The 26,705-nt window shown below is 37.9% G+C and overlaps 1 protein-coding gene across 4 annotated transcripts in view; it reads left to right on the top strand.

Annotated features, from left to right (window-relative positions):
- ARHGEF10 (Rho guanine nucleotide exchange factor 10) overlaps positions 1-26,705 on the top strand; it is a 113,055-nt gene that overhangs the window by 13,578 nt on the left and 72,772 nt on the right. For all 4 annotated transcript variants that reach the window (XM_027690275.1, XM_027690277.1, XM_027690278.1 and 1 more), the window contains exons 3-8: positions 16,047-16,217; positions 17,531-17,821; positions 18,765-18,825; positions 19,836-19,915; positions 21,017-21,073; positions 23,680-23,843. In XM_027690275.1, coding sequence (XP_027546076.1) covers positions 16,047-16,217; positions 17,531-17,821; positions 18,765-18,825; positions 19,836-19,915; positions 21,017-21,073; positions 23,680-23,843 — 824 coding nt within the window. The remainder of the gene's footprint in view (positions 1-16,046; positions 16,218-17,530; positions 17,822-18,764; positions 18,826-19,835; positions 19,916-21,016; positions 21,074-23,679; positions 23,844-26,705) is intronic.

Here is a 26,705-nt window from a genome sequence, read left to right on the forward strand (position 1 = left end):
TCCACTGAAATACGAACTCCTGTCATCTACCCAGTCTTGTTCTTGAACTTTGCTTGCTGGTGTAGTTAGAGCACGATGGGAAGAAAGCTGGGAAGCAATTGGTTCTTGCATTCCAAATCTGCAAATATGTGTTTTCTAAAACAAATCTGTGTAGTCAGAGCACAGAGGGTTATGGAAGAGTATTATGGATGCTGGACTATGGGGCTCATTGTGTAAAGTTAACACTCAGTGCCTGTATGCTGGTAGCTGGATGGCCACTGCTGTAGCCCAGGTTTTTGAGGGCACAAAGGTAGGGTCTACAAAGACACCATGTCATTGCCTTCTGTGTTTATGCTCTAAGAGAACATTGCATGTAGCTATTTTTTTCTCCTGTTTGATTTCCTGTAAGCACACCATTGTATAGTGCTTGTTATTATGTATTTTAATTCGTAATAGGATTTGGCTTTTGGTAGTTGGATGCTTCATAAAAGTATCGTGTGTTTGTTCTGATCATCCCAAAGCACCAGTTTATGGCAACGTGGGCTATGGAGACCTGTGGTTGAACACGGTACAGCTGCTCTTATTTTAGTAAAGTTGCAAGTATAGTTTGTATAGATAGTGATTTTTCCATAAAGTTTTCATCTGTTCCTTATATAGGACAATATTACTTACGGACTTGTACTCTATTATATACACTGATATATGTATATGTTAATATATGTATAAATAATATACATTATTGCTTATAGGACATTTCAGTTATTGTTCACACAGAACTTAGATGAAGCCATTTAAGTGTGAAAGAGGATTTAATCTTAGTTTTGTTCAGCTGTAACTCTTTAGGAATTTGGGAATTGCCGTCCTAGATCTTTTGCTTTCTCTCCATCTTAGGCACTGCCACAGATAGAGGTCTGTTACTAGATACTAACTAGGGAATTGGGAATGTGAAAGAAGCAGAAACTTGTGAAATCAGCTTCTAATGGGTTAGACTACTGGTCAGCATTATGGGCAGTTTCATTAATGCTCCGAGATGTTACTGAGGTTATTGTTGGCAAAACCACTTTTGGCTGTCCTTGTCCTAATCCATGTGAATTTAGCTCAATTTTGTTTAGTGGTAGTTACTGTGAAACTGTCTTTACTGGATAATCCATCTCTAAAGCAATGCAGTGCTATGAGGGAAGAGTTATCCCTAAGGAATCAATATTCCCACTTGAGCAGGGGCTGCTGTTTTTCGAAGACAGCCAGTAATTGGGGTAACAGCTCCAACTTTGTGCAGCATGTCAGCTTGTGGGATACTCTGACAAGATTTCAGGGTAATGTAGTTCAGTATGATTCCAGAATTCAGAATTTAATATAAATTTAGGTTCTACTCTACCTGAATTTGTGTCAATTGATGCTTTTTTTTTTCCTTTTTTTTCTTTTTTTTTTTTGGCAACAAACTCCCCAGGGGGCAGCATCGGACCTGACAGAGTTCAGGAAGTGTTTGGTCAACATTCTCAGGCACGTGGTGTGATTCTTGGTGCTGTCCTGTGCAGGGCCATGGGTCGAACTTTGATGGTCCTTGTGGGTCCCTTCCAAAGCAGAATATTCTGTGATATTCCTCTCCTCTCAAAAATCTTGATTGGAAACTAATGGAACTTGTATATTCTTTTAATTTACCATTGCTGATTCTCTTAAAAAAGCATATTTAAGGATTATCAGTGAAGATAAATTTTAATTACACTAAAATACACTTTAGTTCACTTTCTAGATAATTCTCATGACGCATTTTGCAAGTGGAACACAAGTGAGGATTTTAGGGTCAAGTACAAATACAAATACATATAACAACCAGAGGAAAGAAACATACAGTATTTTTTGTAATAATTGAGGGGTTGTTTTGGATGCATATACACTGGCCCACTCATGGCCTGTTCAGGAGGGATGAGCAGCACCTGTCACTGGCTTCAGACAGTGGGCACATGGGTGGGTTATTGTAACTTGTAGTGAGGATGAGGCTGGGTGCAGAACCCTTCGCTACATCATAAAAAAAATATTTTTAGCATGTGCATAATGGTTACAAAATCCTACACTGGGGCCACAGATGAAATCAATTGCTTTTATTTTTTAAAAAAAAGTTCTTATGACATTATGGGAATTTTTTCCTTTACCTATTTGTTGTCCTAACAAAGATAGCTGTAGTGCTGAAAGTCACGTGGGTGCCTTTCTATTTACAAGTGTATACCATGCACTACAAATCTCAATTTTATTCTTGTCAAGTAGGTTTTCTATGGTTTTGACAAGTAAATTCCACAAGTTTATTTGTATCAATCCTAATGTATACGAAGGGGAAAAATAATAGTGAACTTTTATCTTTTTCATAGGGATGTTGTGAGAATGTATATGAAAGCAACGTGATTATTTAAAATTAAATTAATGTCTTTTTGTTAGCCACAGCCATCTGAATCTATACTTTGTTTAAGGTAAGATACAGCTAAGGTCAGTAGTGGAGCTGTGTCTGCCCCTACTTGATAAGGAAAAACTACATGCTATAAAAGAATGGAATATAATATATTTATTTAGTTTATTATGCTTATGTAACGTATCTGTTCATTGGTGTTTGGACATTCCATTCATGCATTGCTAATTAGGCAGTGGCAAGTCTGTGCTAGTTAATTTCCCTACTTCCGAGCAAATTCAAGTACTGAATAACTTGGAAAAATTACTGCCTGTGTTTCTGTTCTCTAGACTGCTTTAAAAAGAGTTTCTTCTTCTAGCCGTTATTAAAAATTTCCCAGTATTTTTCTCTGTATAGGTTGAGTGAATGTATTTGTTAGCAACCAGGGAGCAGTTGGAGTGGGCTAGATGCAAAGGCTTCTTTGGGTAAGAGCAAAATCCAAAAAAATACTTCCAAAATGGACACTTGAGATAATAGGGCTAGCTTGTGTTCCCTTCTTTAGTGTCTCTGCATATGAATTTATGTGTGAAGTGTGAGTATTTAAGATTTCATACATGAAAGATTTCCATGGGTATTTTGTGAGATAAAATAGAGGATGATTCTTGTTCTGTCAAAAAAAAAATCCTTTTTTAAAAAGCTAAATGGAAAAGGCAAATTTTATCATGGCTGTAAGTTATAATTATGCTTTTAATTGGTTGCTGTAATGGAGTGTCCTTAACCAAGCCCATTTAGACAAGAAAAGGGTATACTGCAGACTGTGTGGGAAGGAATTACAAAGCTGGTAGTTCCGAGAATCGGGAATCACATCGTGTCTTTCTTGTAGAGGACTTAACTTCACGCTGACCAGGTAGGACTGGAGATTGGATGTTTAATGCTAGGGTGGTGTTCATGTGCGATAGCCTGTGCTTGTGCTATTACTACTTTATTAGGAGATGTCGTCTCTGGCTGTTTTTCATTCCTCTGCTTGGAAAACATCTGGTGTTCTTTCAAAGTGGAAGTCCTTCTCTTTAAATGAGGACTTGAGGGGTGTTTATCAGGGCCTGTTTTCAAAGGAAAGCCAGCTTTGTTTGCTTGGCAGGATGGATATCTGACAAACAGCTTCTTGCCCAAGGGAAGCTGGGGGCAGGGAGCAGGGTGTACTTTGTTAAGTAGGCTTAGTTTTGCATCTCTGAATATGTCTGTCTCTCACTGTTTCTGGTACATGGCACTATGCCTCATATGATTTCTCTGTGAAAACTATTAGAAAGCATTGGGTGTATTTCCTCATACTTGCCAACAATTCATCCCAGTTGTCGTATATTGAGTTGCCTTTTACAACAGTTGTAAGACCTAAAATAAGTTTTAAGCTCTTTTCCATAATTAGTTGAGTCTATCAAGGTAGGTTAATATATAGTGATGAGATTTGAAGTGTGGCTGCATTGCAGTACAGTTCTTGAATCATGAACAGTGGTGTATTTTTTTTCATATTTACGGAAAATTAACATGATTTATGTTAAAATTTTTAAGTGAAATACTGAAATTTCAGTGTCTGTACAAGGACATTATGAGAATTAGTTTGAATGCATAGTCTTCATATTACTGCCAAATACACTCTTTACCTGAGAGAGAATCAATTTTAACTCTTTATTTTAGAAGGGTGAGGTGCCCTTGAAGACAAAGTGTAGTGGAGAGCTGGATGTTCAGTCACATACACCACTGTCCCCAGTACCTTGGGTAAAGCTAGATGAGAAACCTTGTTATGCCCAAGTTTGGGATTTAAGATGTTCTGCGATGAAATTAAGTTTGTTTTTTTTTAAACTGAAAATAGAATGAGGATATCTCCTAGACACCGAATGTAAAAGCATTTTTTTACACATTTTTATACAATCAGCTCTCTGGAGCTGGGATATTTTTTTGTTCCTGATATGGAAATGCAGAGCAAAGAGGCCAAGGACTTAAATCTGGATATCCTGTATGCAATTGCATGCTGTGATTGTGTCTTTCCGTGGTTATTTTTTGTCATTTGGCTGCCAGTGCTGAAACACTGAAATAGTCCTAGTTCCTCTGTCCATGAGAAGGAAGTCTGGCCTGAGTCTGCAGGTAAGAGTGAAGTAGAAACAACTGTACTCTCATAAAAGTTTCCATTGAGATGACTTCACAAGAAAAAAACCTTATAAAAATTTTTTTATTAACTCTAGTAAGGAGCTGCTGAACTGGTGCTGTGTTTTGCTGTAGAGATGACTGTGTTTCTCTGCTTTGAGAGCTGCTTTTTATTCTGCATTCTATATGTATTTCTTTCAGATGGTTTAGTTAACTTTTGTGCTATTTTTCGAATAATTTTGGAGTTTATTTAAGTTTAAACCGTTTTAAAAAGCTAATTTTGTGACTGAGACAAGTGGTGATTAAATTTGGGCTTTTATAATATTGACAAGATGTTTTATGATTTAATTGATGAAAGTAGAGAACAGCAATGGCCTTATAGTTGTATTTCCTTACTCTAATTGGGGGATTGAAATAAGAACATTGCTTAAATTAAACTGTAGCTATAAAGGGAGTTGGTCTTGTGCTAAACAACATTGTTAGGTATCTATTTTCACCATACAGACAGTTACAAATGATGCTAAAAGGGGAGCCAAGATTTCAGAAGAATGAGAACAGAATATGAATTGTAGTTATGAATGGTTCCTTGTTTTTGAAGCTGGCAATAGCTTGCTGGTGTCCGCCATCCCATCCGTAAAAGAACAATTTATTTATTTCTAAAGGTCACATTTCTCTCAGTAAATGCAGGAAAATGCATTGTTTAAGGTGAGGATCAATTATTCTTTGTGACAGTTCAGACAAGTTGTGTAACAAAGAGTAACAAGAAAATTCCCATTGCAAAAAAAAAGTTATAGTGTCACATGTCACTCCTAATTATGTGTTTTTTTTTCTAGCCAAGTATATTTGAGTGTTAGGAAAAACAAAAAAATATTATTTTGAAGAAAAACAGTAAAAAACTTTGCTAGATGTTTATAATGTATAAAATGATCAAATGTGATTTACCATTATGGGTTTTTTGGAGATTGACTTAATTATTTTATATTATTTGGCATTTTCTTTCTGAATAAGAAGTTATAGTTTGGGGTTTTTTTTCTGTTTACTCAATTGCTCTGTAAGGTGACTTTACTGCTGGCCTCAACTTGCTGACTGTGTGCAGGGACAAGGCCCAGACATGTTGATCAGAAAGAGTAGCTGATGATGAGATAAAGGCCTTTTGAAGGATTGGAGAAGACTTGATCATTGGTCTGGGGTAACTAGTATTGATTGCTTAAAAAACAAAAAAAAAATTGTAAAGAAATTTGTACTGATTTTTGGGTATTTTTTCTATGAATAGTTGTGTAAACTAAGCTCCAAAATTTTAAATTCAAACAGTGAGCCAAGATACAGGGAGAAGGGTGAGATATTTTTGTCTTTGCTTCTTTTGCCTATTTAGGACTTGTAACTATCATTAACTGGCTGGGATAAATTGCTGGCAAAGAACTGAAGGATTTGTTGATTTTTTTTTTAGTTTTTTAATTCTGTTTCACTGATCCCAATAAATATTCACTAACCATGCCTCAAGCCTCTGTAATGATTCTACTCTATAGTTTCCAGAAAGAAAACCTTTTTTTATACATTGTTATAATTCTCTTATCTTGTGCATGAGCATGGATAAAAGCTTGTTTGCATTATGATTAATTAAATAAAGTGTCTGAATTATTGAATGAAACATTTATTAGGTGCTGCTTGCTTTTGCTGCAGAGAGGAAACTATGTCTAGCAATCTGAGGAAAAGATACTTGATAAACATTTTTGGGAGAACTTCTCCCACTCTGTATATAGATTTTCTTTTTTCTTCCTCATTGAAATAATCTTTCCAGGAAATGTGACCTTGTCATAGTTTTGTTAAAATGGATACAGAAGATGACTTAGTCTGACAAAGAAGGATGGTTGTAGGAATATGTGTCATTGTTAAATAGTCTGTTGTTGAGCTCAGTAATGTGGTTTAGGTGAAAGAGTGATAGATTCTGAATAATCTTCTGTTACACAGGTACAAGTTTCTCCAGGGGCAGTGTGGGGAACAAGGCAGAGCTTCCTTCACACTCCATGGCTAAAGTGGAAGGAGGCAGTGAGAAGGGCTCTGGGGCTCATGGACTGAAAGGTCCCAAGCAAACACCATTGTTGCGCAGCTCAAGCCGGTATCCACTGAGAGGAAAGAATTTCCGGTAGAATCTGTGCTGAAAGGGTAAAACAGGATTTTGGAGAGTTCAGTCATATAAGAATTACTGTTTTCACAAGTTTGTTTGAATTCCAGGCATCTTTTTTTGAACCGTAAGAGGATCTTAGTATGTTAGGGCAAAGAAGAGCAAGATGTATTCAAACAATAATTAAAAAAAATACTAAAAAAGTGGATGCTATTAAACTCCTTCCCCATTAGTTGCTGGGATAATGGATTTGTAAAATTTTGCATATATTACACTTTGTTTACAAATCAATGTATCTGAATAGTTCTCCTTAGGCTAGGTGAAGTGGTAACAATAGAAAGGAGTAGGTGAGTAGCCAGCTGAAATCCAAAATATTTCCGGTATTGTCCTGGATTTACTAAAGAAAACCATTCTGTTCTAGTATATACATTTTTGTATAGTAAAAGATACAGTAAGTTTCTGTAAAATTTAATTTCTAACTTGTTTCCTTGTCCAGGATACATCAAGGAGAAAACACAAATAGTTGAATCTAAGTTATTTTTAAGCATGTGAACAGGTTGCATGTGGTGCTTTGGGTGTTAAATGGAGTTATTGTTGGGGGAAAAAGGAATTTTGCCAGTGTGTCCAAAGAGAGAAATGGATTCCCGAAGCCACGTGCATCTTGTGGGCCCCGCCTGGGCCGCTGCTGCAGAAGGAGGCTGAACGTATGAACAGTCCATGTCAGCATCTGTTGGAAATGAAATGCTTTCAGGTGTTCCAAGTTCTGATTTTGGGGAGTACCAGCAAGTGTTTCAGTTCTGACATTGCTAGATAAAGGGTTGTTCAGCCTGGGCCAATGACCCAGAATTTAGGCATCCCTTTGCCTAAATCATCTGAAAGTTGAATCTAGGAAGTATGTACAGTTGCTGTTAAGGTAGAGGAAGAAATGTGATCCAAAAATTAAGTCAAATCCCTTGCTACTTCAGCAAGGTCACAATTTTGTTAGAATTAATACAGAGGATGACTTGGTCTGACAAAGAAGGATTGTTGCAGGAATACGTCTCGTTATATAGTTTGTTGTTGAGCTTAGGTCTTGGATCATGTCTAGTTGCATCTTTCTACCAGGCAGACACCCTGGAGACCTGAAACCGGGAACTACTTCATATCCAGAATGTGTCAGCCTGGTTGGGTTTCAGCTTTTTTTTTTTTTAGTATGATGATCAGTTTGTGTACCTGAACTGTATGTTTTCTTTCTGTAGAAATGGGATCTCCTGCTCCCTGTTTCAGGTCTCTCTGCTTCTTTCTGCTTCATGGGACTCCAAATTACGCTTGAAGAGCTTTGAGACCAAGGTATTATCAGCTGATACAGCAGTTTTATATTGCTAATTAGAATTAATCAGACTGTATTAGAGAAATGTATATGCCTCAAACCATTAAACGGTAATTGCTTCAAAGTAAAAGTAACTATTTGGAAAAGTAGATATTAGTAGATGATATCTGATAGGAAAAAAAGTGCAGAAATAAATAATAAGACAGGCTGCTCTCACTAGTGGAAATTTCCTAAAATTAGTTACTTTTTCACAAATATATCAACTATGTGGTCAAAACTACATTTCCTAGAAAATTTTTCTTTTTTTTCCCTCACATGGTATTTGTATCCTGTGCTTAGCCAACATGCTCTGGCCTTTCACTGCCAGAGCTGGATACTTCATTTTCTCAATGACTTTGTAGTCTTCTGCTGTTTGATTTCTGTTTTATTAAAGCTCTCTGGTTTTCCTGTTCCCTGTGTGGATTGTCCGTTTGGACAGCATGTTATAGGCGAGCTGAGTGGTTCATGTTCACAGGAGCTTAGGCTGAGCTCGGCTGTGCACCCATCATCAGTACCAACCTCACCAACAGACATGTCAGGTGGCAACATGGCTTTTGTGATGTGACTGCTGTGCCTCATGTCAGGTGCCTGGTGGCATTTATAGCAATTCAGGCTTCAGTATTGTTAAGTGTATTAGTATTTCTTTAATACTGATGGGGGACCCCTGGTGGCCTAGTGGTTAGCATGCAGGACTCTCACTGCTGCGACCACGGGTTCGAATCCCAAGTCCCCCGGGCAGATGGTAGCTCGTTAGCCCTGTGAGGCCATCCATCTATGAGAAGGTCACTCTAAACAAACCTACGTCCTGAGGACCTCACTGCCATTGTCCAAGCTTGCTTGGCCCCGGCAGATGAACCTTAGGATTAAAGGGTGGGCTCAGTTCAGCGCAGGCTGTGTCTCACCTAAAAAATCCATTGTGCAGGCTGGAAAGGTAAAAGACCTTTCCCCAAATCTTCGTTCGCGAAGACTGGCCATTATTATAAAACTGATGGAAATCAGTACTTTAATATGGATACTTTAATATGGATAGATGCCTTTCAGCACAGAGACAGGTCTCCCATGTATTCATGCAGATTTCCAAATAGCTTCTGTACATGCTTTCTGTACAGAAGCAGCAAAATTTCATGGTGAAATTTGAATATCAGAATCTACTAATAAGGTGCTGAGGTGGAAGATACCTGCTCGGGATCAGGCTCAGTCTATGGTTCTGACTGTGGCAGACAATACCAGTGTCACCAGTGTACCGAGTGTAGAGGCAGTTAAAGTAAATGGGCAGAAAATGCTGACTTTACATAGTGGCCTTTCTGGTTATAGCATAGACAGCACTGAAAAACATCTTAAGGAGTTATAAAGGAGTACAGGTCTGCTGGTGTTGCTGCCACTACTTTCTGGACAATCTGGTTCATGTCTAGTGTTTTAATTTTAGACTTTTGATTTTTTGCAACTTGGTTCTTTTAAATTTTAGCTAACTAAAGCTTAAATTTTTAACGTGCGAGTAGTTTATAAATTTCAGGGGTTTTTACTATTTATAAATCTTTCCTAACATCCAGAGATCTGGGCTATATTTCAAGGAATGCAATTTTTTAGCATTAGGCATGCTGTTGTGAGCAGTCTCTCTGAAACTTGAGCAGGCAGATTCATTGCTCTTTTGGCTCTGGTTTTGAGTTACTTTCTCCAGAAGAATAATATCTGTTGTGCATGCTTGACAACATAATTAGTATGTAATGTGTGTATTTGCAAAATACTAAAGAGGCACTTTATTTATTTCTTTGTAGTGTATTTGCAGGGAAAGCCTGTTAATTCATGTGGTTTTCTTCTGTTTCCATCACTGGAAACACTTTTTGCATGAATGTGTACTGTTTAATTTGGTTTGGAGTTTTTTTGTAACTCTTTTCCTCAGAGATTTGTAATGCTGACGTTGTGGTCATGCTTTGGATGTGTGTGTGAACTGTGTGTAATTAGCAGCGTGCCTGCACTGCAGGGACCTGGGTTTCCTGCAACAGCAGCTTAGCACAACTGCAAATGAAAGGGGAAAGAAAGTCCTTGGCTCTGATCTGCTTCCCATAGGAAGGAGTGCTCGCTCATGTGTTTTTGCATACACAGTTTTGTTTTAGATATTTCTTTTCCCCCAGCAAAACAGACACTTTCCACCTGCATGGCTGTGTGAGAAGCTGAGTTATGGGTGCCAGTAGTGTGCTTGTGGATGTCACACTTGACTTGGAAGTGTCAGTGAAGGGCAGCGTTTGCAGAAGCACTTGCTCCTAAAAGCCAGCCTTCCTCCTTTGAGGTCTCTCTTGCCCTGCAACTCACCCTTCTCCCTTCCCAGGTGTCAGTAGAGGTGTCCTTTTGGGAAGGGCAGAAGAGCGAAGTGTCAACTGGGTACCAGAGTGAAGGAATATTTAACTTTAGTTTTCTCTCCTGATCCTGAAGAACTAGTGGTCACAAGTGGGAAATGAGAGCAGGTTCAAAATAGCCGTAGGAATGCAGCCTAATCAGTGCTTACAAGCTGGGAGAAACCAGAGGCTGTCCAGTGGTGACTGAAATTCTTAAAATCTGTCTGCAAGTTCCTGCTGAATATGAAGCAACTTTCATTTTCCAAAGGTTTACAAGTTGGCCAAATTGGGAACTGCTGTAGGCATGAGTGTTTCCTAGCACAAGCTTCACCTTCCTGACAAATGCCAAACCTCTGCTACGAAACTTGACCTGAAATAAAAAGTGAACAGTTTGAGATCCTGTTCATCCTGGAGGACAGTCAACATGGTGTATTTGGGCCCAAATGGTTAGTTGTACAAAAGTAACGATAACTTTAAAAATTCAGTCATTTCCTGGTATCTGCATGCTTCCAATTCTTTTTTCTGTCTAGTGCCTTGTACACTTACATAAGAAGCTGGGCAGATTTTAGTTGTCTAGAAATATGGGTAAAGGAAAGTGTATCTCATCAGAGAAATCTCTGGAATGTATCAAGGTTAAATAATAAGTACTCAGATTGCTATACCTGGTAGTTTGTTTTGACTTGATAACTTACACAGGTTACAAATTTTATAATATCAAAAAATATTCTGAGATAACGAACTTTTAAAATATTTTTTTTAACTGAAAAGTTTTGTGTATTTCTAGATGCCCAAGTATTTGTAGGAAGTTGAAACATTTGGGGAATTCAGTTTGAAGGAAGGTGTGTCTTTGCAGTCCTAAGTGTCTTGTTGCAATCCAAAATAACACAAGTAAAAAAGATAAATGTTTTAAAACTGCACATTGGAATAAGAGCGAGCAGCTCTTGCCAGCCTGCTTTAGGTCCATTTGTATTCATATTTTTTCACTAAATAATAGCTAGATATGTTCCATTTGAAGCTTTGTATGCTTATTTCATTCATTGGTCTGTATAAGGTGGTCATATGGTAGAAGTGACTAAAAATGTTTATTGAGTCTTTTAAATATAATGGATGCATTTAATCTTTGTTCCATAGTTCCCTGCTTACTTTAATTAAAAAAAAGAGTACAGCTGATTGTAAGGATGGCATTCCTGATTATACGGAAACCTTACATCTATTTCTAAAAATATTTTTCAAACCTTAAAACATAGGCTAAAGTATTCATATTTCTTGATGGCAGTGTGCCTGTCTATGTCCAGTGTTCCAGGTCTATTGTTACTGGGCTCCAGAATGCTAAACTGTTCATGCTTGGGTTTCTATTTCTTCCTTTGTCATGGTTTTCCATTGAAGTAATCAGTTGACTTCTTCAGGGTCATCTCTGATTTATGCAATTGCAAGGGGGGATAGAGATTTGGGGTGCCTTTTTTTTTCCCCTGTGTGTTCTCATTGTCTTGAAAGTGCACTTGATAGTAAGCGCAGAGCTTTTGTTTTAATTCTGTGTCTCTAAAATAAACCACTTAAGAAAATTGTTAATGAAGCTTCACTAGCTTAGTCTGGGCTTTAAAATTAATGTCACTCTTTTAACTCCTTAGCTATATTACATTGAACTATAAATAATCTAAGGATAATGAATGGGAAAGAAGATGATGCCAAGAATGCTTTGCAATTGGCAGAGTGACCAAAATTTGTTTAAATTTGCTTATGCCCCGGCAGATCTCTGTAAACACAGTCTAAGTGAGCTTGTTTTTGAAGTGACCTTAAGAAAAGTCATTTCACTGAATAACATACCTCAGAAAAAAGTCATAAATCTGTGTGTTGTGCTAACAATTATGAGAGTATATATTCCTTTTTCTAATTTTAAATTAGCCCTTTCGCACTTAATTTAACTTGAAGACAGTTTTTCCATTATGTCAGATTTATTTTTTTCATGCTTTAAAACTCCAAATAGAAATTTTTAGAAATGCAAGAATTTCCCTGAAGCATTTGGAGAGCTTCAGAGTGGTATTGACATAAGATGAAAAATATTAATCAATTATTGTATTCTCATTGCTCTGGTTGGCACGCATAAAATTATGGATGTGAGTAGTGGTGAAAGGGCAAATAAGATTTTTAGTAACTAATTTAATTATTTGAAGTAATTCCAGGCAGACTCCATCACGCTAAGCAGTCTGTGATTATTTCTTTGGGGGGAAAAAAAAAAGCATTTAAAAATTATGTTAAAAAAAAGAAAAGAGAAAAGAAGTAGTTGTCCTCTGTGTTTTTTAGAGGGGAGGGTGCCTTTGAAAATTCCACCCTCACACATCCCCACCCCCACTTTTTTTCTACCACCACCATTGCCTGGAAATGCACTTATTGGCTTGATCCTTTTGACTTGCAGGGTAGGAGGAACTGGGGCTTTCTTCATAAGCATGAATTTGGCAAGATTTGTGGTGGTTTTTAGTAGTCAGGTTCAGCCCGAGTCTAACTCTGCTATGTCTTCCTAATTGTAGGATTTCACAAGTGCTTTTGTCTGTGTGTTGTTGTGACATAACACAAAGAACTGTGGAAAAAGTATATATGTTCAAAAGAGGAGTTTGTCATTTTTTGTATGACATAATCTGTATTTATCTGCAGTGCTGAGCAGCTCTTAAATTGAAGCAAAAAGCCCCCACCCTCTTTTTGTTTTTGTTAAAATACTTTTTCCATCAAATGAAATAGTATACCCTGGAGATGAAAAGCTTAAAGGAGAATATTTTTATTAAGTGTGAGGTGGAAGGGATCTGTAAATTTAGAAGGTTAAAGTTTGTACCTGCAGAATTAAGTAAAAGCAGAAGAGATGTAAAGCTAAAATAAAATTTTAAAACTTTCTGAAGTGAGGATATTTGTCTCAGTCTGCCCTTTCTAAAGGGCATGTAATCTGAGAGTTTCTCTCTTTTTTTCTTTTTTGTCTGTTTTGTAAACTTTAACTGCTGTCCCATCAGTGATGCAATTAGGGGACCTTTCCAGGTGCAGTGCTCAATTGTGGCATTCTGTGCCTTGTTTATTTATGATGCAAAGTAAGTGTTTTGAAATTAACGAAACGGGGCAGTGTTAACAGCCATAACAGAAAAAGATTAGGTGGCACCTCCAATTTTTTTTTTACTCCAGTTGAGAAAATCAATTCCTATGTCAGATTTCTTCCCACTATTATAAATTATGGGTTGGTTGCTTTTTTTAGAGGAAATAGGGGGGCACATTGAAGGGAAATTATGCATCGGTTGAGCAGGTTTTGCTCCTGGGTCCTGAGTCATTCCTTTTGCTTGCAGTGTCTCAAATTACCTTTTTTTGCTAGTGGCAGGTCTTTCTATCTGACAAATGGCACTGCACTGGACTTGGGTGCTTGGGGAATTGCAACAGAGTGAAAGTGTTGGAATAGAGAGTTACCAGGCACCTGATACGTAAGTTACCTGTATGTGCCCAGTGCAAGTATTAGCATCCAGAAGCTCCCTAACCTCACAGCTGCGAAAGTCAGAGGTGCCTGCTGCTCCCGCGGTGTTTCCCTGCATGGTTTGGATGTTTTGTCAGCATACACACTTTTTCTTTTGCCCATGTCTAGAATTCACCTCCACTGAGCAGGTGTGTTCATGTTTCTCAGCTGAGCCTTTCTCCAACAGTGCCCCAGTTTTCTGAGTGGCCTAATCCTGCAGATATGATCAACTCATTCCAGTAACCTCATCTTCCCCCTCCTCCCACCATACAAAGCATAGACAGAGCTACCTTGTATGCTGGAAGTGGTTGTTGCTGTGGTTCACTTACACAGTACAGTGAGAGGAGTGGCAGACAGCAGCATGTGTACCTCTGGAAGGGTTGTCAAGCACTGGAACAGGCTGCTTACGGAAGCGGTTGAATTGCCATCCCTAGAGGTATTTAGTAGGTGTGTAGATGTGGTGCTTAGGGACATGGTTTAGTAGTGGACTTCATAGCGTTAGGTTAATGTTTGGATATGATCTTAAGGGTCTTTTCCAACCTAAATGATTCTATGAAAAACTGTGGTTTTGTGGCTCTTACATGCTTGTATCTGCCATCTGCTTGTTTATGTGCATAGCCTGAGTGAGTAACCAACACTTCACATGCTGGTAATGCCAGAAACCACTCTACTTGGTATTTCACGTGTTTGTGTTTCCCAAATTTGAAGTATGCAGGCATACTGAAAACATAAAAAACTGAAAAAAACCCGCTGGAGATAAAACAATATCTGCCCTCTTTTCTTTCTTTTCTCCATTACAATCAAGTAACAAGTAGTACAATCTAGTCAAATGGATGCTGAATCAGGAAGAATGCTGTGTTTGTCTTTAATCACTTGGAAGAGCTCTGCAGGATTTCTTGCATCTTTCAGGGTAAAATAGAATTGCTAATGAACAAAAGCAAAAAATGAGAACCCTTAATCCAAAGGCTGAGTTCATCCAGAAGGATTTTTAAAAGGCATCAAAATGAAATTAAATGTCTTGCTGCCTCATCCATAAACTGTGACAATAAATGCAGGATAACCCCTTTTTTTGTTCCTTACTATTTTTGCAATTAGTTCACTTTTTCTCCTGCAGAGAGGCTGCATGAAAGATCTTGTTATTTGTGGCTCTGGTAAAATATGCTGGCTCAGCCTGCCTGAAGAAACAGAAGCCTTGGCAGGAATGCTGATTACCATGACAATCGAAGCAGTCTAGAGCTTAGGTGTGTGGGGGTTTTATCATAAAGACAAAAAATGTTTTCTGGATGGTAGAAGAGCTGATAATATCATCATGACTCAGGAGATTCAATTGCCCTTGCAAAACTTTATTTTTCATTTTGTGTGACCTGAAAGAGGAGGCAGGGGGAACCTTATCGACTTCAAGTATATTTTTATAAAATATTGGTGTGTTTACATCTTTGTCTATTTTAGTATATAGTTTTATGCTATAGATACATGAGGAGGCTTAAATCCTTGTGGGTTTTCCACAATGGCATGGAGGGAAACTGCTCTCCACTTTCACCAGTTCCTGCTCCCCAGCCCCATGTGCAGTGCCAAATCTGTGCTACAGTGTCTTCACAAGCAAACACAAAAAAACCCCACATTCACACTTCCTATCCATATTAGGGTGTAATTATTTCAGCCATTACTTCTTGAAAGGTAAGAACTGAAAAGTCAACCCTCCCCACCTCCACCAGAGTGCACCTTGTGTGTGGTAGTAGGGCTAATGATATGTTGCATAAATTTGTTGGTTTAAAACTATCACAGATTGGAGTAGTAAATCCAATCGGCTTCATCTCATTAAATGTGGGAAGAAAGTTACCATGACTGGCATTTGGACACTGTTAAAGAATAGATTTAGGAGTTTGAGTTAGAAAGAAAAAATGAGTTGAAGTTATAAAGTCCCAAAGTCCCTGTACAAATAAATTGACCTGTGAACTTTTCTCATTTAAAGAACTGGCTGTTAAAGGATTTTTCTAAAAATGTTTTGGGTCGTTATGACAAAACCAAAGGTATTTGCATTATCATGTCTTAATTGCTTTCCAGGTAATTTCCTTGTTTACGCTGAAGGATTTATTGAAAACTGCATGGGGTTATCACCATGTCAAGGAGCTTTTGTTCTGTTCCAGTAACCCTAAAATCTAAGGGTTCATTGTATAAGCTTCATTTGTAATGTGGAACACTCACTGGTCCCATGAAATCATTACTTGTTTAATCATAAACAACCAAAGGCATGTCTTTCTGCACAGTTCTAGAGCACGAACCGAAAGCCACGGGTACGAATGATGAGGAAGAGGACGAGGGAGAACAGTTTGACTTTGATAGTGGAGATGAGATACCAGAAGCAGACAGGCAAGCCATTGTGCCACCTCCTGCTGATCCTGGAAATAACATAGAGCACCAAGAGGCTGATGCCACAGGTAAGTCAGCCTGTCGGTCTGTGCCTCCACTAGGCTAAATAATCAAGACTGATCGTAGGATGGCTTTTTTTGACAGTGCAATAAAAATACTGTAAAAAGAGGTTTCCATGGAAATACCATTAAAATGTTCTGGATATTCCTGCCAATTACAGTCATGGTAGATTTGACAAGGCAAATGGCCATCACATGTAATTCCTGTGAGGTTTCCCATCCAAGTGTGACATTCGAACCAATGGATTGGGCACGGTCACAGTGTCATGCTACAGGTAAACATTGTCCTTGCAGATCTTATGGCATGTGAATAGCTTGAGATAAGCTGTCTTGCAGCTGAGCTTGCTGGTTGCTGGTCTTAAGATATGCATAAAACTAAGTGGAGTTTGAATTTATGAATTTTGTTCATAAACAGAAGTCTTACTAAACATTAAAGATTTGTTATAATATTTGTAGATATTCCCAGTGCTGAGGTATAGTCTGGAAATTGCTGTATTCTGCTCAAATTGCTAACAGCTGATTTTGTTTACTTTGATCCAGTTTCCTTTTGTAAGCAGAGTTGTTGTGCTCATGGCAATTAAAGCTAATTAACTTTTCAGATGACTATGCAGTTTGACAACCTGAAACTTAAACACCATCTTTCCCTGAAAATTTGTTGCTTGCTAATCCATCTGTGAAGTTGTGCTTATAGCTCAGAACTATTTGATTGCTTGGGATGCAGTTCTGCAGGTCACTTCAGAGGGACCTTTGGTTCTGCTGTGTCTCAGCTTGTCTCAAAAAATACTGGGAACTTTACACAAATGAAAACAATAAATTTTCAAAGAGAAAAACTTGGAAAGTTATTTTTCCTTTCCTTAACGGAGTGTTTTCAGGACTGTTTGAGGAATGTCCTCCAGTGAACTTTTTCTGTCCTCATGCCTATTCCTAAAATGTTGCTTATATTTGTGTTTATAAGATCCAGATAATCTATAATCCAGATTTTAACCTTCAGGGTTTGAGAGTGTTTTGAGCCATGTACTTATGAGAAGAAAAAGAGGAGCCTAGCTACTTGTCAGATACCCTCCTATTCAAGCTTTGCAACCCAGTTACTGTTTTTCCATAGGCATCCTTGTAACTTGTTTTGCTACTGTTGCATTACTCATCTGTAAAATAGGGAAGATGGCATTACTGTTTGGGAATTTTGAGTCACAGATTGTAACTGTACAACTTTACTATAGAACTTGTATAGTAAGTTTAGGATGCTTGCAAAGAGTGATATTAGAGCAGCTTGAAGAGGTATGAAAAATAAAACATTATATTTTTGTTTAATTTTTCAACTAAAGGAACTGATAATTTGGAAAACAGTGAGAAACTGCAAACATCAGAACCTGCTGTGGAAGGTGCTCCAGCCAAAGTAAATCCCTACTCAGTCATAGATATTTCACCAATCCAAGACAAGGATCCATCCTCATCACCAGAACCAAGTCCTCAAGATGAATGTGCAAGTCCAAACTTGTCTGGTGGATATTCTGTTCCTGTCCCTTGTGGATATGCTGTGCCATCTAACTTACCTTTGATACTGCCAGCATACTCCAGCCCTGTCATAATTCGCAGTGTTTCTGTAGACGAAGAAGGTACTGTATCTATGCACCTTGCTTTTTTTTAGGGGGGATCGTTGTTTAATTTCAGGTGCCTGTGTTCTTTTTTTAATGTCTGTATAGCACTCAGCCTGGACAAGTGTGGGAATGATTAATGCTAATTCCTTTTTAATGTCATGAGATAATTTCCAGAGCCATAGTTCAGTGTCCAAGCCAAATGGCTTCTTCTCATACCTTATATTGCTTTCTCTAGGTTCTGGCAAAGTTCTCTCCCTTTTAACTTTTCTGTGTGCACTTCTCCTTGTTTATTTTCCAATCCTTGTGGATTTAGAGTTGCTGTGGGATTTTCTCCCATGATGATTTGATGAATTCTGTTTGTCTTTTAGTACAATTTTAAGACAGAAGAGGAAACTAGAAAGGGAAATACCTATGAATTATTATAGAAACAGGAGGTCCCCCATTTTGTAGCCAGAGTTGGCCAAGCTGACAGTTTAATGTCGAGAGAGTACTAGGAAGAGAAAACTCCCCATATATTCCTGCCTTTTCCTTTTTCTTGTATTTCGAGTATGTTTTCTCTAGCTAGGCAGCAGTTCTACTATAATTCCAGCCTTTTTACCAGCCTTTGCTTCCTACCATCATAAGGAATACTGTCAAGTAATAGCAAATATTTGTGTGGTTGTTATTATCTATAGAGGAATGTGTTTGAGAGATTAGAATTAAACACATCAGATAATTGTAATTTCCTCTTAACAGCTCTTATAATAAATGACTGTCTTTGAATTATTTAATTTTCAAAAATGGATAGTGTGAAGAAACTTCTAAATATTTTTAGACACATTTAAGAATAAAGATATTGCATAGAAGTGGATTATTCATTAGCAAGGAACTAGTAAAATCAGTTTTTTATGCTAAATGTGCCATTTGAACCAAACTGACATGTTATTCCAAGCATTTTCATTATTTTTTTTCTACTTGGCAGGTACACAGTCAGCAACTGAAGAATGTCATAATTTTGTAAACTCAGAGGAGCCTCAAAATAGGTGATTGCCAGTTTAGCATGTTTTAATGATTTGTAAAACCTTAATTTCTAGGGAAGCTTGCATTTTATTTTTCTTGTTTGATGCTTCCAGGTTTTTTCTTTTTTTTTTTTTTTTCACTTTCCTAACTGTAGCTCTGGTTGTGTAGCAATATCAGGACTGATGGAGGTATTGTATGTGTAACCATGCATGACATTTGCGAAGAAACTGGGTTTAATTTTTATAGAGCGATAGCTATGTCAGCTGCAACAGACCGTTGTAGTCTTCCCTGCTGTACGATATTTTTTCCCCTAATGTCCAAACCACATCTTCCTGTGGGCAGTTTGACTATTCCCTCTTCATCTGGCACTGAGAAAACAATGACCCCCAAAAACCCTGAAGCAAATGCAAACAAAGAAAAAATAACCCTGATTCCACCACCTCTGTAGTTCTCTTTCAGATAGGTGTAGCTGCTGTTGGATCACCCCACAGCATTCTTTTCACCAGACTAAGTAAAGCTCCATGTCTTTCCTCTTCTTCTTTGTAAGCCATGTGGTTTAGTCCCTGACTTCAGTTTCTCCACACCTCTCTAGAAGTAGTTTCAATTTCTCCATAACTCTCTAGAAGGGGAGTGCTGGGAAGCCTAAACTGATCATGCTGCTGCAGGTTCAGCCTCACCAGCACCAACCAGAGGAGGGTAACAAGCCTTGCCAAGCCTGCCACCTCCTGATGTAGTCCACAATGTCTTTAGTCCTATTTACCATGAAAAAAGCATTTGTAAGACAGTTTTCTGTGTTCTGATAGAAGAACTCAAAAGTGAAGTGTTTTTAATTTTCTGACTAAAATTTTCAGACTATTAAATAGAATAGATTACTCATCTCCTAACTACATACTGAAGCAATATTTTTGAGTAATCAGCAGCCTTGTAGCGAGAACTGGAAGGGAAGAAGATATTTATTGTCTTGTCTTCGCAACTGTTTAAAAACATTGTAGTGTGACTTTTAATGCTTTTATTTTATGGCCTTTTTTTCAAGTGAAGATAATCAGCCCAATAGAGAGGACGATGCCCTGGCCAAATGGGTTGCAGATCCTGCAAATACAGCATGGATGGAAAGTAAGTATCAGTGACCATTAAAGTACAAATATAGAAAAAGGTCAGTATTAAGTAGTGATCCACAGATGTGTGTATCTGTACGTACAAGTACGTCCATGTTCACTTTCATGGTGTTTTTTTCAGATATGTTCCAGAACCAAGTTGTACCAGTTAAAACATTCAACAGTGTAATAAAATTGTGTATTTTAGAATAAAGTTGATGTTCACTTTTCCATGGAGCACCTTTTGGAGTCTGTGGAATGATTCATCACTGTCCTATGGAAGTCATTTGACTCCATCAGTGTGTGTATAGAGGAAATATGCTCTAGTTCAGAGTCTGCTCTGTGGCTGTATATGAAATTGCTCTTCTCATGTAGTAGTTGGCAAATAAGTACTTGGAGAATGTGGAAGGGAAGGAATTGCTGCTTTTTTTGGTGTGTGCTGTTGGCTCTTGGCTGTCAGCTGCATTTTAAACCAGAACAGAGACTGTGTAGTTCGAGGAAAGGTAATCCTGCCTGTTCTCAGCTGTTCCTGCTGGGCTGGAGGTTTATCTTACGTGTCACTTGAAGTGACTGAAGAATTTGCATCCTCATTCTGCGTCTTAATGTACTACAATGTATTACAATTACGTTATTTAGTTTTAGTTCTTTTTAAAAAGTTCACTACAGCTTCTCTACAGCCATTTAGTAAGGCAATGAGCAGCCTTTGGCAGGCACAGAAAATACCATACTGCTGTAAAAAGGAGAGAGAAGTGTTGGCTGTGGAAGTGGATTTTTGTTTTCAGGCTACCAAAGGTCATCATAAACAATGCAGATAAAACTGTTTGAAATTTCACAAATACTATGTACTGCGTTGTGCATTATTGTGTTATTTGAATGATTAGATATACAAGCAAAATGCTAGTGGAGAATGAGTCATATCTCCATTGTGTTCATATGTTCCAGTATAACCAAAATTCTTTAGAATAGAATAGAATATTTCAATTGGAGGGGACCTGACAATTTCAGGGCTGACGAAAAGATAAAGCATGTTGAGGACTTTGCCAAATGCCTCTTAAACACTGTTAGTTCAATTCAAATTTAAGGAAGTTTCTAATTTGTTTTTTTTCTGTTTTGATTTTAGACCCGGATGAGGTAATTTACGATGATGTGCCAAGAGAAGATTCAGAGTCTGAACCAGGTTTGAGGTCTTTGTAATGCAGCTCATGTTGAAAGCAATGTAATATAGAATTATGTGAATGTATAATGAACAGATATGTTCATTAAGTACCTAAAATATATATAAATAGAATTAACATTTTGTCAATAATTGGTAGGTCTTACGAAGTTCGGAATTAAATTAACACTTAAAAGATGCTATCTCAGCAGATCTCCTACTCTTCTCTTCTCAGAAGCTGAATTCTGCTTTATTCTATACATACTGTCCCAAATGCTGGACTATTCCGCATATTAGAGAATTATTTTATTGGGTGTTGTAGCTATAGGACCTAAACAAGGCAAGGTAGGTAGGAAAAGGGTGTTTTAAATGCTTAAATGATGTATGATGATGCATCATTTTCATGGCTATAGAAAGGACCGCTTTTTTCTTGGAAGTCTCCTTTAGCATAAAAATGCCTGATAGATGGAAGAGGAGATTCAGAGAGGCTGTTTGCCATCCTGACTGTGACTTTACACAAATGCTTTATTTCAGCCTTGGAATGGTCCACTCCTGTTGGTGTGACCATGTTTGGAGGGGTCAGAATAGATCTCAAAGTAATTACTGGAGCCAAGATTTTACCTTTACTGGGACTGATGGAACTAGGTCTCAAGAAACTTATTTCATTGAGTTCTTACTCAGATTTGTTGTACAGTTTTTGATTATAATGAAGTCTGCTTAAAAATTGGTTGCTACTAACTGATTTTGTGTTTGAGTTGATCGGCTCATTAGGCACTCAGCATCTACTCATCATGGCTCTCTGGGGGTGTAGGTGTTTGATACTGAAGTTGTTAATGACTCAAGAAAACACTTAAGCTTTCTTGTGTGAAAACCACATTAATATTTAAAGCTGTAATATTTTAATTTCTTGTCCTTAGTGGTGTTCAGGCAAGGTGTTTTAAAAATTATTACTGATTTTTTTTCATTTATTATTGGAAAGTTTTGTGTTACATTCATGACTTGAATGCTTATATTACTGGAAAGTCCCTTAGTGGACTGTGCTACTCTTAGCAGGGACATCTTTGCTCTGTTGCTGCTCAGTCAGGAAACACTTGCACCAGGCCCAGGAAGCTGAGCTGGGTGGGATATGGAGCAAAGCTCCCCTGAGCGTCTCAGTCAGAATTTTCAGCTTAATGCAGAAGACATTAATAAAATTTCAGCTTTCATTTTGTCTCCAAAGACATTGGAAGATTCTGAGAAAATAGGTAGTAAGGGAAGTTTCATCTTTGTACGTTCATGATCTTGGTGTTTATTATTTGTATATTTTGTCAGGGAGGCACAACTATTCCAAACAAGTTGCAGTCAGAGCTCAGGCTACATTAGCACATGGACAAGATAAGTTCACCAAATCATTGGGTAAATCCTGCCTCAATACTGACAACACAGAAGTTAGACTTGCATAAGTCTTGACTTATTTTGACTTACTATGGTGATTCTTTTAAATTATTCATTGTGCTAGATTACCACTAAGATATGTTCTTAAGTAAGTATATACCAAGGACAGTCTTGATATGCATGGGGGTTTAAAAAAAATTAAAATCTGAATCTTCCAAATAAGAGTAGAATCCTCTGTATGAAGAATTTAATTAATGTTAATATTAAAATATTGGTCAAAATGTAGTTTGTATCACAGAATCCAGGGTTTAGATGGATGTGTGAAACATGTCAACTTTTCTTTTGAGTACATAATTTTTCTGTATTTAAATGAAAGTTCAATCTTAAAATGAAAGCACAGCTTTTGTTTCCTGAATTTAATGAGACAATTTTAAATGCTGCATCATAACCTCTAACAACAGTGGATCCTGGCAGAAGTGTCCACACTTCTCTACTTGTAATGACAAATGATATTGCATGAGAAGCACTTACCTGCTTGCTGATAAGCAATTGGCACTAATATTTTCCATTTTATTTTGAGCCAGTTTATTGTACTTGACATCTATGCCAGTGAGAAGACCTGTGTCTTTGACAGAAAGTACTTTGGTCAGCCTTTGCAATATAGTTTTCTGTATCTTGAAAAGGTTAAAACTTCAAGTTCTTAGACTAGATTATGAGTGAGGTAACCCACAGATGTGGGTTCTAATGACGGTGGAATTGCAAGAGTCATAAAATATCATAGTGTAATATGTTTCTTGCTAATTTAGTCTGATCTGTTCTGCTTGAAGTTTTTGTTTGATTCTTGCTATGTTTTAGCATTTGCCATTTGAACTGATGATGTTCCAAGGGACAAATGGCAAGATTGCAAATGAAAGATGATGCTTCTTAGTGCAGATGTGTGTTCATAGCTACAGTTCAAACTTCATTTGAAGTTCTTCTAAAACATGTTGTGGGATTTGGACATAACAGTGATGTTTGAATAGTGCATGCTTTTAAAAGGATTGTGGTGTGTACCCTTAGCATTGTCCTCTTTTATTACTCTGTTTCAACAAAGACAACCCACTTTGGCTGTTTGAATATTGGTTTTAATTCAGAATTTTTCATGTGCATACAAAAGTCTGTACAGTTCGTTATGGTACATCCTGAACAAGTGTTTCAGTGTTGAAACAAACATAAATTTCAGTGTAGCATTTTTTACTTTGGTTTAATTCTTGCAGAGGAAATGATTTATGATGATGTTGAAAATGGTGATGATGGTGGAAACAGCTCACTGGAATATGGTTGGAGTTCAAGTGAGTTTGAAAGCTATGAAGAACAGAGTGATTCTGAGTGTAAAAATGGAATTCCCAGCTCGTTTTTGCGAGGCAACCACAAGAGACATGTATGTATCCCACAGTGCTGCTCAATCGTTGAGGTTATCCTGATTTCCAACACTTGTCGTTCTTACCTGTATTTCTCTTTTCCTCAATTCAGTTTCAAATGGCAACAGCATCTTTTGAAAGATGTGAATTAGTGTGGAAGTGACAGTATACAACAAAATGTAACAGGGAAATGAAAAGATGAAAATATTTAACAGAAGCTTCTTACAAAAGAGGAAAAAACTCAAAATAGATAAAAGTGAAACTAAAAATGACATTATTTTTGGTTGTAGATGGTTACTCACTTTTTCTTCTATTCCAGCTGGTGGATTAGTGTAAGTGGTAAATAAGTTTGGAAAATAATGTGAAGGACAAATGGATATAAACCTGACAAGAATTGAAGGTTTGGGATCTTTAGGTGCTCTAATGTCACAGAACTGTTCACCAGTGTTCCCTATCTTTCTGTCTTAGATCTGTATCACTTTGGTTGTTTGAAGGTGACTGAGCTTAAAAAAACTTGAAAATAAAAGATTTTTGTAATCAAAAATAATTCTGTACCATTTATTAACGAGAGAAGAGAGGTGGCATGATTAAAATGATCCATCTATGACAGTTCCCTGGTCTAGTATCTTTGGCTACATCTGTTGTCCAGGAGGCAGGAAGACACAGGGGACATGGGAGTCTGCCCTTGCTGCACCTCTTCTGTTGCACACTGGGAGGACCCCCAGATTCCTGTACTCTTGCTGCCTTGGCTCCTCTCTGCCCTTGTGTGCCCTCTCTGTGAGAGGAAAGTCTTCCCTGGCACCTGGGCAGCCTCCTGCTCCCTGCCCTGAGTGTTTGGAGAATGGAGTGTGGGGCACAGAGGGGACAAGCAGGGCTGGGCTCGGTGCCCAGAGTCCCTGCAAAACCCTCAGGGTTCCCCAGTGTGTGCTGACTAGGGACAGATCCCCAAGAGCCACTCCACAACTGTGCAGTGTGAGCTATGTCGGCATCCCACGGCTGGAAAGTGTAGGGATTGTGGACAGGGTGTTATTTCATGAGACCCTTATTTTTATTTTGCAGACTTCTTATCTTGGTCAGAATAAAAGCCTCGCTGTCTGTATTTCCCTCCAGCACATATTATCTGTACTCCCCCTACCTCTGTCCTTGGTGCCTGCTCTTTGGAAATCAGGGAGTGAGCAATTAACTGTAAGACTTGAGCCCACCCAAATCTTCTCTTTGTAAGCTGAGTGCTCATCCTCTGTTTTTATCTTGGTTTTGTTCTGACTAGAAAAAGATTAAGCTACTGCAGCTCTTTGTTTCTGGGGAGTTTTTTTAAGAAGACTGAAGAAACTGAGTTTGGTAATTTTTTTATTTTAAATACATTGGAAGAGACTAGGAAATCACTTTGCATGTGAGTGTATAAGTCTTAACATGGCTGCTGGTTTGTTCTTTTTTAAAAAATCTTTTCCTGTTATCTGTAGCTTCAGCTTTTGCATCAGTCATAAGAATATATTTACACATGTGTACAAAGCTAGGTTTAAAACCATTTTTTAAACAGTTAAAAGTATACTTGATCTGTCACAGGAAACTGTTGGCAGTGGCTGGGCATGATAGTGCCAGAATCAGGCACAAAGTGTCTGAGCAAGAGACTGAAGAGTGGTGGGAGGACAGAGGTGTGCTCCTGGGTACTGCCCTGCTGCTGGCTTTTTCAGGCCTGTGACAAAAGGTTTTGAGGATTACCTTGTAAGCATGGACATGAGGAGCCTAGGAACACTTTAGTTGGTGGATGGAGAAGTCAGAGAGGCTCCCGGATGGTTTACTGGGAGGTGGAGAAATCAGGAAACTAGAGAAGGTTTTTGACAGAGAATGAAGAAAGACAGAAACTTTAGGATTGATGAAAAAAATTCTAACAACTAAAATAAATCAATATATTCACAGCACATTGCATTCTCTAGCCTTTCAGAACCTGTGAGGGACTTATTATTTTTTAGTGTTGGTTGAAAAATATGGAGGTGGGATTTTTAATTTTAAGTGCTGGTATGACTTCCCTCAAAGTCACTTTTTCATTATGATTCTTATTATTTTATTTGTTTACTAATTTATTTTAAGATGGGAAGGTTTTTGTGCTATTAAATATTTCTAGTCTGTGAACCAGATGCTATTATTCATTATACTGCTGTAATGTCAGAATCTTCACGTGAGATGTAACTGCATCCTGACCCAATCTAGTGGAGCTACGTGCTGGACCCGTTGCTTTGTTTTCAACTCAGTGGCCTTCTCTTTCCTGAGGCTTTGATCTCTTGCCAAATAACTCTGTTGACATCAGGCTGATGGGTTTTCCATTGGACTTCTATTATAGAGCACACCAAATATTTTCCTTTTTTCCTTTCCTGGTTGCATTTTAATCTTTTTTATCTAGCTTTCTCAAAATGATTAACAAATGTTGATTAGTGTTCCAGAGAAGCCAATGGATATATTCATGTACGAGATGGTTACACCCACGGTCATACAATGAGGCTATGGTAGATGCATGTGAAAATTACAAGACCGTGCATCCTGTTAGTGTCTCCTTACCTGACTCAATGCATTGTCAATCTCCATCTCCCCAGGTGCCAGCAGGCTCCACATGTTCTTCAGTCTCTGAGAGTTCTTCCAATTCACTGTTTTGAAGGATAGTCTAAAACACACTGGCTAGGGTTTGTGCTTCAGTGAATAATGCTCGAGATTAAAGATGATGCGTTGTTTCTGTGCAGTTGTTAAGAGATACACACAATATAGTTAATATATGTAACAATATAGTTAGCTTAGTCTGAATGTCTTTGCCCCTGTCTTTACATAGTTGCCGGCATAGCAGAAAAGCACCTGTCTGAGTTCAGCAACGCACAGGAGCGATGGTCCATTTG

The sequence above is a fragment of the Neopelma chrysocephalum genome, unplaced genomic scaffold (assembly GCF_003984885.1).
Source record: "Neopelma chrysocephalum unplaced genomic scaffold, ASM398488v2 Primary Assembly neopelma1_80b, whole genome shotgun sequence".
Lineage (NCBI taxonomy): Eukaryota > Metazoa > Chordata > Aves > Passeriformes > Pipridae > Neopelma > Neopelma chrysocephalum.